The 11,803-nt window shown below is 28.5% G+C and overlaps 1 protein-coding gene across 2 annotated transcripts in view; it reads right to left on the bottom strand.

Moving 5' to 3' along the window:
* The window catches only part of LOC101236832 (protein Njmu-R1), a 38,267-nt gene extending 26,667 nt beyond the window's left edge, over positions 1-11,600 (bottom strand). Inside the window, exons 1-6 of one of the 2 annotated variants that reach the window (XM_065802420.1) lie at positions 11,373-11,600; positions 11,221-11,271; positions 4,938-5,117; positions 4,752-4,856; positions 3,447-3,507; positions 3,280-3,336 (exon numbers count right to left, since the gene is read on the bottom strand). In XM_065802420.1, coding sequence (XP_065658492.1) covers positions 3,280-3,336; positions 3,447-3,507; positions 4,752-4,856; positions 4,938-5,117; positions 11,221-11,271; positions 11,373-11,458 — 540 coding nt within the window. In that variant the 5' untranslated portion in view covers positions 11,459-11,600. The remainder of the gene's footprint in view (positions 1-3,279; positions 3,337-3,446; positions 3,508-4,751; positions 4,857-4,937; positions 5,118-11,220; positions 11,272-11,372) is intronic. The other variant, XM_065802421.1, reaches the window with a different exon arrangement.
* Positions 11,601-11,803: the final 203 nt, after the last annotated feature.

The following is an 11,803-nucleotide window of genomic DNA, read 5'->3' as shown; positions in this document are numbered from 1 at the left end:
TAATTTTTCTAGCCCTAGCACAAGTACAGCACAAACCAGTATAATACTTCACTGAACTTCCACAGCACATATCAGTATAATATTGCATTGAACTCCCACAGATCATTAAATAAACAGCACAGATCATTTAATCACTTCACTGAACTTGCATTGTGCAGATGAGTAAAACGTTCACAGCACTCCCACAACATAAATCAGTAAAAAATACTAATATGTTAAACATAATTTTTTCAAATTTAAGATTTAAAAAAATCATTCAAACTTAACTTGTTTGGATTACATAATAAAATATTCTGTAGAAACTTCAGCTTTTTTTTTTCTTTCTAGGATTACTTGGTACATAATAGAACATTCTGTAGAAACTTCAGTTTTTTTTTCTTTCTAGGATTAGTCATATTTTAATGTTTAATGACTGGACTACTGCATTTATTTTTAATTTAAATAATATTTTACAAAAACATATCCAGCAAGAGGTTGTCCATAAAGTACGTACATTAAAAATTTAAAAATTTGAACTCCTTTCACTGTTACCATGCGTACATTTAAGTTCCCCACCCTCAAAAGTATGTAAGATTTTGAAATAACTCCCCCCCCCCCTCTTTTTTTTTTATGGATTAAAAAAGTTATAATTTAGAAAAATAAGCATTAAGAAATTTTTTTTATTTGGGGTTGTTCATAAGGTCCCTGAGTAAAAATATTAGTTCATCAAAAAATGCGGATATTCTCTATATTTCAAATTAAATATATTTTTTATAGTCATTGCTCAATATTTATCAAAAAGAGGTAGACACTTGATAACTTAAATAAAAGTTTATTAAAATTGGGTTATTGCCTTTTGAGATCTGCAACTTATAAGTCTGCTGCCTAAGCGATCAAACACACTTGAAGAAAAATGCCACATTAAAACAGTTTCTGTAAAATTGATCAGAACTGCCAATAGGTATATAGTTTCACCTCATCAAGGTTTCACCTCAATAAACGTTTAAGTGCAAAAGGTATATAGGTGCACCTTGCTATTCAGCATATAACAGTGTTGAACAGTGTATGGCTCCACTTAGTCAGGAGTTACTAGGATTGGTTTTGCCACATAATCATTTTGGGAAACATCTAAATGTATCTTGAAAGACAATTGATGTTAGTTCAGAAAATAAAAATTTGTTAAGCTGCAAGACCTGCAGCATTAGCAAAATATTGCTAATAACTGAGTAGTAAGTAATTACTATATTCTGTATGTATAAGGTTTTTTAAAGCGCAACACGGTTTAAAAAAAGTAGAATATAGAAAATGTCATTAAAATACATTGAGTGAGTATGTAACACAAGGCTACAAATGATGCCTAATTTTCTTTTTTTCAAGTTTAGTTTAGTTGATTTTAGTGGTCAATAATTTAAAATATTTACAACAATCCATAATAAATTTATAGACTTAAAAATCATAAATGTTCGCTATGTTTAAATTACCAACAAAGATGTGCTCCATCAGGCATCTCTATACTAACAGTCTTACAATACTTGTGCACATCTGCACAAGTATTGTAAGACTGTTGTGCACATAAGTACCATACTTTAAGAACATAATAGAATACTGGAAACATATGTGGAGAGAGTTTATTTCTAGTTATCGTTTAAAAATTCTCTTTTAACTAATTTAAATGTTCATCTAGTCGACTTTTGAAAATGTTGACGGAAGTCAATTACTATTTGCGGCAGGGTATTCCACTGCAACACAACACGATTTGTGAAAAATTTCACTCTTGGCATGCAATTGAGTACTCTTTGCTTTGCAAGTCATCGATTATGACCAAGCATAATATACTTTAACAACGAAGGACAATTGAATATAACGTGAAAGTTTTTTTCATCAAATCCATCAGAATTAAATCACCTCTTATTCTTCTTTCTTCAAGTGTCGTAAGACCTAAGATGACTTTTCGCTGCTCGGGGGTGCAATGCTTAATCTCAGAAATGGTTTTTGTAGGACGGTTTTGAACTTTTTCTAGCGCTTTTATGTCTGCCCATTGGTAAGGTGGTTACGCTTGGATAGCGCACTCTCAGTGAGGACGAACATACATGGTGTACACTTCTTTCCACAGTGAAAAACTACGGGTGCGAATAGTTTTTTTCAGCCTCTCTAAGGAGCGGCTAGCGTTCACTGCAGCTGCTAAAACTTGAGCATTACGTTTTAGATTATTTGAGACAAGAACTCCAAGATCTCTCTCTAACTGAGCAACTTCGATTGCGAGTGGCAGGCCATCTAATCCTGGCATGTAAAAGTCTCGTTTTGATACCTTTTTTCTCGACCAGTATGCATGACTAGTAACTAAGTAAGTATGCATGACTAGTAACTAAGTAAGTATGCATGACTAGTAACAAAGTAACTAAATTTATTTTAAAAAAGTAACATTGTTGACATCAACTTTTCTGGACCTCCCTCCCCCCTCCCCTTGTCAAAAATTGTCAAAAATTTCCAGACCCCCTCCCCCTATTTTGTTGACGTAATTAATGGACAGCCCCTAAACATTAATTTAACGATAAAAAGAAAATTTAAAAAAAGCACGCTTTTAAAAAAAACAATGTTTTAGTTTGGTTTCTTATAAAATAATGGCAAATGCATTCATTTTAACTAAAATTTTCCATGCTATTACAAACGCATGTAAAACCATGCTAAAATTACTTACTTCAGTTGTGTACTTAATTATTAAACTTAAAAGTAATGCTATTGTAGAAAGTATTAGTATTATCATGGTTTCTTTTTAAGTCGTTGAAAATGATTTTAAATTTTAAAATGAGTTTTGAATTTTAGTAATTTATTGTTAATAATAAATGTGTTTTTTTTGTAATAAATAAAAAACCATCAACCGCATAATTATTTGGAAAAAAAATTGCTGAAGATATGCGTTCATTTAAAAAGATTTTAAGCGAATGTCAACATATGCTTAAGTAAAAGTACAGAAACGTGACATTCGTTTTTCTGTCTTTTTTTTAACAAACGTTTGCACTTTCGTCAATTTGTCGCGCCCTGATCATATAGCATTTATTTTATAGTAAATATATTAATTTAAATCATAAATTTATATTGCATCTTAATGTTATAAATGTTTATAATGAGTTTTCAACATGTGATTATAAAAAGCTACACTGATTTATTTTATTAATTTTAAAATATAAAAAAAGAAAAAAATATAAATATGAAAAACAAGTAAATACTTTGAAGAGCTATGGGGAATAGCATTATAGAAAATAAATATAACTTTATAAATGTTTAAAGAAAAATATCTACCTTTGAATCATACCATTCATCTAATAATGTAAGATATTCACTGACATCAATTGATTCCTAAATTTATAAATATATTGATTCAAATACTGTATTCAAACATTATTCAATGTACCATTATTTCAAACATTAAGTTAATTATGTACTTCAAATATAAAACCTTTACTTACCATATACTTTTCTAAAGACAGCAATAATGAGTTGCAATAATCATCAAGGTCTTTTTGAAAACTGTCATGTTAAGCTAATAAAAATATTTATTCTAAAAGTATCATACAAAATATTTAAGATTTAAATTTAAAACTATTTTGCAATCCAAACTGTTTTGCCATAATGAGAGTTAAAAGCTAGTTTTACAATTTATTTTATTTAAGTCTAACGGGCTAACAACAAATTTTAAAAGATTTTAGTAAATGAGTTTATCAATTACCATATTTATATAACAAACTTTAAATTTTAAAAATTTAAACTCAACCAGCACTATATAGGCAGGATTTATTCTGCCTGAATTGGCTAAATCACAGTTATATTAATGATGATTTTTAGTTGTTGTTTGTATAAATTAAAAAAATACAATAAAGTTTAGCCAAGACAATATATGCCATCTCATTGACATGTATTGTGACTAAGTAGATTGCTGATGTTGAACAAGTATTGATATTACCAGCATATTTACTAATTGATTCATTGATTGACATTTGGAAACATTTTAATTGACTGATTACCATAAAAAAAGAAACTTTAATAAAAATAAAGTAAATAAAGAATTTTCTCTTAAATTCATTTAAAATTCAGCCTCCATTATTAATACTGATATTATGCTGACTTGAAAATAAATTATAAATGTTTACATAAATAGCAACATACATTTCCATAGTTACATACATAGCAACATTTATTTGGATATTTACACAAATAACTTGGAATTGCATAAAAAACTAGTAATTTAATAAATACATTTTAAATATTATCAAAAGTCATGTATATCAAAAATACACCAATTAAAAAATATTACACCTGCAGCCCTCAGAATTAGGGTTGGCCTTTGGTAATGCTGACCTACTATCGAACTAAAAGTGTTTGAAATCAGCAACTTTTTGCCAACCTTATTTCTAAGTTATGGTGAAACCTTTGACTTAAAAATTTTGTTCTGATTGGCAACCAAAAATATTTTAAGCTCAACAATTTATTGTTGACCTTTTTTTTCTAAATTCCAATACACCTGTAAAAATACAGTACTAATTTAAAAAATGCATTAATATCTCTTTTTCTGATTCTGTATAATCAGATATTTAATTTAATAATTCTTATGTTCAATAAAATATTTGAAAAAATACAATAATGATAAATGATGATAATAATAATAATAACAATAATAATAATAATAATAACAATATTAATAATATTTATAAATGTCTAGTTGACAAACAGATGCAAATCGCACCATTAGAAATACACAAATAGCAAAAAGATACAGTTCAAAACCAGATTCAGTTCCAACCATAAAACTCACCAAAAAGTAGCAATTTAATAGAACTTGAAAATCATTTGCATTGGATTTGATTGGATCATTTGCATTACTGGAGTAAAAAAAAATAGTTAATTTAAAAAGTAATAAAAAATATTAGAAATAATGAATAATAAAATAACTAAAAATTAACCTTAGTGTGTGAAAAATTGTGTTATAGTAAATTTGACTAGGCTTCTGATCCAAAAAAGAATCAACTGAAATGACTTCACTTCCTGTAGACAATGTTTCAAATTTATTCAACTTATTCAGAAGTATAGATCTAAGTGCAGTTTCATCTTCAGGCTTCATATTACTCATTAATAATGACAACCTAAAAATAAAAATTGATAGATTTTAGGTTAAATAAAAATTAACTACTGATTGCTAAACAGAACTTAAATAATAAGTATATTTTATATATTATACATATATGTGAATAAAACACAATACTTGACAAAGTCACAGCTGCCTTGTTTGTCAAAGTTCGTGTTTTGGAATTGCAGTGTTGAGAGAGTTGCAACCACAGCCTCCTCAACTGAATGGCCTTCTTGGCTTCGGGAGGTGAATTAATATTTAAAAAAATTGTATAAACTAAACATTTCTTTGTTGTTTAATTGCTTTCAACCATTGAACTTAAAATTAAAACTTAAAAACTTTTTTTTAACAAAATGTTGAAAAAGTATTTTTTTGAATTTTTCAAAAAATAATAAAAATGCTACTTCGATTGTCAAAGTAAACAGATCAAACACACAAGCATAAAATTGTTTTTAAAACTTTTTTATAATGTTCATGTTCAACTAATGACATGTTTACTTCAATATCAAAATCAAATGTTGTCACAACAGAAAAAATTTCCAATACGAGTTTTTCTTAAATAGTTAATTTTTTATTAATTTATTTATATTTATTAAAACAATAAAGATAATAATAGGAATTTTTTCTTTAAACAAAAATTCATTAAAACAATTGACATTTATTAAAATAATCAGTGGGTAGGCTAGACAAATCTCAAACCTACAATTATCATAACTCTCAATTGATCAAAAAATTTTAAAATTGTGTCAATAGGGTTACCAGATCTCCCATTTTTACATAAGAAAGCACACAAAAACCTAAGGATAAGACTTAATTGAATGATGAGTAACATGAGAATGAATTTTAATAGATGGAACAAAAGACGCTAGCTTTTTAGAGCAATGCCCATTATAGTATTTGTCAAAAAGAGAAAAAGAAGCAACATTACAACAATGTGATAATGGTTGGAGTTCGGCTGCAAGAGCAGGTCCAACTATGTTTACAATGTGTTTTTGCACCTTGTCTAAAAGAGAAAGGGCATCATTAGAAGATCCGCCCCAGATATGGCAACAGTATTCCATACCAGGACAGATTTGAGATTTATAGAGATAAAGAATAGAATCTGAATTAAGAAAGTGTTGATCACGATAAAGAGAATCAACCTTAGCAGATGCTAATTTTGCAATGGATTTGATGTATGGTTTCCAAGAAAAATTGTAAGTAAGAGTTAAAGGGTAGATGACTCATCAAGTACATTACCATATATTGGCTGAAAAAAATTGGATTTTATCTAAATTAAAGTTCGCCAGCCACTGTGAACCCTACGCTGTAGCAGAAGTGAAATTCTTTTCAAGCTCAAATGCCCCCTCCAAGCAATCAGCGAGTGTTGGCTACTTAAAAAGACAAGAATAAATGGTAGTATCATCAGCAAACAATGCCACCTTAGATGTGAGAATATCTGGAAGAGAGTTAATGTAAATTAAAGAGTATAGGGCCAACAATAGAACCTTGAGAAACCCCTAAAGTTACAGGATATGAAGAAGAGTGCTGCCTATCTAAGACAACTTTTATACTACGATTGAAACGAAAGGATTCAATAATTCTAAAGATGTTACCTGATACACCATAAAAAGAAAGCTTACGAAGAAGACCAGCATGCCAAACTTTATCAAAAGCTTTAGAAATGTCAAGAACGATGGCCTTAAACTCTCCACCTCTATCTGATGCACAATAAAACCTATCAGTTATTACTGTTAGTAAATCCGCTGTAGAACAAGAAAATCAAAATCCATATTGATGATCAGAAAGTTATTAGATTCAAGATGAGAGATTAAGTGTTTGTTAATTAAAGATTCAAAAACCTTGCTTATGATAGGGAGAAGATCAATGGGACGGTAGTTAGACGAGTTAGATCACTCTCCAGAGTTTTTGAAAATAGGGATAACAGATGCCACTTTCCAGCAGGCTGGAAAACAAGACTCTGATAAGCACTTGTTAAATAGTTTTGAAAGTATAGACAGCTCCGGAGAACAATTCTGCAAGATTATAACAGGCATGTTGTACAGACCACAAGAGCCTAATTTTTGAGATGAAATACAAGATTTTATGACCTGAGAATAGCGAGCTTTGGCGTTAGACAAAACCTTTATACAATGGTTTCTAGCATTACTAAACAGATATCTGTTTTTCGAAGAATTGTTTTGCTGATAGATATGGAAGTAATGGTTTTGATTGGAAATTGCAGCAGCACTTTCCAATCAAACAATGATCAGAAACACCAAAGGGTTAATGTAAAGAAACTGAGCACTGACTAGAATCAGAAACAAGACATAAGTCAAGTAGAGAAAGTAAATGACTCAAGTGGTCTGGAAAGCGAGTTGGAAAGTTGACTATTTGAGTAAGAGATTGAGAAAGGCAAAAGTTGTGGGCCTTAACGTCTGCAGAGTCACTGATATTGGAGCCAAACCATTCAGTGTGATGAGCATTAAAGTTGCCAACAACAATGATATTGGCTTAAGGATAAAGAGAGAGGGCTTGGTCAATTTGATCAGAAATAACATCGAAAAGTGTGGAGTCTCAAACAAAGAGAAAGGTGATAGAGTGAAATGGTGCTAAACAAAAGCACATAAAAGAATAGTTGGTGGATTCGAACCTAGTTTCCCAACAAATGGGTGAATTCTTACAAATGTAAATGCCCAGTCCAAGTATATTGGAGTCATTACAAATTAAAGGAAGATAACCATCAACACTAAGATCACAAGATGAGATAGCAGAACTCAAATTAGTCTCACAAGGAGCAAGTAGGTTTGGTGAACTTTGCATGAGATAAGATTCGACAGAAGAAAAGTTACTTCAAAGATTAGTAAATGATAGATTTAAGGAACTTAAAGATGACTATGGTTTTTTGTGTTTTTTAATTTTTGGTACTTAAGTCATTTTTAAATTTGTTAAAGAACTTGACTCAAAGCATAGATAGTACTCAGTATTTTATTTAATAGTCCAAGCAATTGCCTCATTACTATTAACAAACCCTGAGCCTTAACAAAATTAATTAAAAGTTAGGCTATATTATTAACTAAATGTTTCTCAGTGCTCATTGTATGTGTGCATGGTAAGGGGAGAAGGAGGGGAAGATGGTATAAATATGGTTTCATAAAACTATGTTACATTGTTAGATAAAAGGAGATGCAAAAAAGTGACAGGATGGTTAATATTTTCTAGAAGGTTCACTGAACAGTTCTGGTATCGAAATTAAAAAATCTCATTATTAGGTATGCGGAAATGGCGTTTTACAGAGCCAAATTTTATACTAAAATTCTGTGCCACAATTTTTCACCTTTTTTTAGGTAGCGTCAGATAATGTCATTCTTTTTTAAAGGTTTTGTTTTTTTACAATGTTTTCTTTTAGAAACAAATAAACAATTATTTTTAAAAAAAAGAATAGTTAAACTTGATTTTTATGTAAAACTTATGCATGGCTATTAAGTTTTGTATTGAGTTTATAGGTATTAAAAATCAAGATATTGTTCTCACATCATATTACTGTTAAAAAAATGCTCAGTCTTTAAAACTTTTTCAAAAATGTTTCTTTAACTAAAGTTTTTAAGCACATTTTATATGCACCTGCCAAATTTCATTAAAAAAATATTATGTAGCAGATAAACTACACTTTTCCTTTATTGCAAGGTTCTTTGAGACAACATCATAAATCTTATCAAATCAGAACCTTGCAAAGACAAACAGCATAGTTTTTAGGCTATTTTCTACCTAATTTTGTTTTTTTCAGAATTCTGTAACAGCTGATATAGGGGCAGATTTCTATAACTTTTTAATGCAATATTATTTTGTTCAGATATTTAAATTTAGACATTTAATTGATTTTAACGGAATTTCTGCTAAGACAATTTGCTTTTTTTCTGTTTAAATTTTATTTAAACAGAAAAAAAGCAACAAAATCACAAAACTATTAAATTTTTTGTATTTTTCAACATTCGAAAGTTTTTTGTTTTTCAACATTCTGTGCAAATGATCAGAAATTAACCCAAAGGTGAGCAAACTGCTTTAAAAATTTGTCATAGTACTAGCTTGAATTATACTGTGTTTTAAAGCCATTGTCAATGTAGATAATTAAAGATTAACACTCTTGTGAATACACTAGTTTTTTGGTAGAAATTGTGATAACTTTGCACAATGTGCAAAATAACCTGTCATCTAAAATCATTTAATACTTTTTCAAACTTTTAGCTATTTAACATTTTGTAAAAGCAGAATTACTAGGTAAATTTTTAAAGTTTTCGGGTAAAACTAACTAAAATAAAAGTAATGTTTTTTTTTATACAGATGTTGAGTTTTTATAAAATGAAAAAACAAAGACTATGCAGATAATGACTTATCCAAATGTCTTGAAAATGTAAAAGGTTGACATAAAAGCAAGTTGTAGTAAAGTATGGTTTAACAGTATAAAAGAGTAATTTATTACAAAATAAAAATAAAACACAACTTGAAACCTATCTAATCATATTTCTTTCAAAAATTCAAGGAGGCTGCTTTTGCGAAATATACTATTTAACTGAGTGATTTTGGGTTTCCAATCTGTAAAGAAGATTTACAACATATTATGAATACTTATCTTATTAATTTGAGAAGAAAGGTAAAAGAGCCTAAATACTTTCCTGAGCCTGATTTAGTTAACTCAACTTTACAAAGACATCCAGAGCTTACAAACAATTAATAATGAAGAAATTTTAAAAGATTATTTTCAGCATCTATTCCAAACTGTACAAGTGAAACAAGTATATTCATTATGATATCAGGTAATGCAGCAGGTAAAACTCTATGTTTAGGAGATCCTAAAGGAATCAGATACTTTATTAAAAGTGATTGGTTTGATGGAGTAGCTTTTGAAGAATTTTTTTTTTCGATTGTTTTACCTTCTTTAAAAAGAAAATCAAGAATTAAGGTTTTGTTCGATGATAACTGATTGATAGGTTTGTTTGCATGCGACCTAAAAACACAAATAACTCAACCTCTAGATGTAGCTTTCTTTAAACCTCTCAAAACAACTTGGCATAAAACTATCACAGAGTACAAAGATTCTCCTGTTGCGTGGACAAAGACATCTTTTGACAAACAACATATAATAAATTAAAATTGTCAAGGAAAATGGTTTATATGTCGAGCCAATGGTAATAACATTAAAAACATAGAAGTGTTCTGACACACAAGCATATATTTTCTACTAATAGAATAGTATATCAGTTAGATTCACAAAGTTATAACAATTCCGATAAATAAAACTAAATTTTGCCCATAGTTTTTTTAATAAAGCCATATATCAAAAATTTGTTACTAAAATCTCGATAATTTTTTATAGAATCATTCAATCATTTTTTTTACAACTAAAATACTCTTTAAATACCTAATAACCTTTCCAATCATATATAACTATCTAGTATTTAATCAATTTAAAAATCTCAATCCATATGCCTACCATTATATAAAGTTGGATTAAACATTTAAAAAACTTTTGTTAAAAAGTTAATTTTAAGGTTCTAAGTAAATTTTAAAGCTGAATTTTTTTTTAAATTCTTTTAAACAAACTTGTTCAAATTATAGAATTGTTAGATAAAGTGTTTTTTTGTTTTTTTATTTTAAAAATTTTCAGATTACTACTTTTATGTTGGGGGCTACCCATTAATTATGTCAACAATTTTTGGAGGGATTTTTACCTCCTCCTTGTCAACAACTTATAAGTGATTTTCCCTATAAAATTACATCAACATATTATTACCCCTCTTCTCAAATAAAATCAAAATAGAGAAAAAACATCCCCTTATTTTGTTGACATAATTAATAAACAGCCCTTTGCATCAAAAAATTTAAATTATTGATAACTGTAAGCTTTAAGTTTTAAAAAATAAGTATATCAGTAGATATTAGACCTTAAAAGCATTTTTTTTTAATATATATAAAAGCCTGTTACAGCTTTGAAAAAGGTGACGTCTCTGAAGTATCGTAAATCAAATAATAGTTAATAATTAAAAAATAGTAGATATTTTATATTATTGAATTAACAATACTAATATTATACTAAAATATTTGTTTAAAAAATAGTAAAGTTAAACAACTTATTGAAATACCTCTTATTTGTAGAAAATTTATTTTGTGCCATTTCATAACCATCATTTTCACTATTCAAAAAAGTATTTATTTAAGTAAAAAATAAAATGTTTTATCAAGAGTTTATTATAAAAGACGATTATATAAAATAAAAAAGGTAAATTTTTTTTGCCTGCTAAGTTCGTGAGTAGGACTAGAAACAGTAGAAATCTTATATACAGCATGCCAATGCAACATCCTTGAAACAGAAGACGTCATAATTAATGTAAATTTATTTTTCTCTTAAGTTATTATAGAAAAAAATATATATAATTTTAATCATAGGACTAAACAAAATAGTAACAGCGAAATTGTAAACAAACGACTGTGTCGTCGTTTATCGACCTCAAAAAAAAGCCGTGAATTAGGTCGGCCTGCCGAATTTTGACAATCAATAAATTCATATATTCTGAAATAGTTGTTACATTCACGGAAGTTTACAAATAGTACAAGTACTTAAGTAAAAACACTCCAACAAAATTTAAAAGTGTTGCCTAAGTATTCACATCTCTCCGTTTAACTAAGGATGTTTTATTAGACGTTTAACTCATTTTTTAAAAAAAG

The sequence above is a fragment of the Hydra vulgaris genome, chromosome 08 (assembly GCF_038396675.1).
Source record: "Hydra vulgaris chromosome 08, alternate assembly HydraT2T_AEP".
Taxonomy (NCBI): Eukaryota; Metazoa; Cnidaria; class Hydrozoa; order Anthoathecata; family Hydridae; genus Hydra; species Hydra vulgaris.
This window is presented reverse-complemented; position numbering and strand designations above follow the sequence as displayed.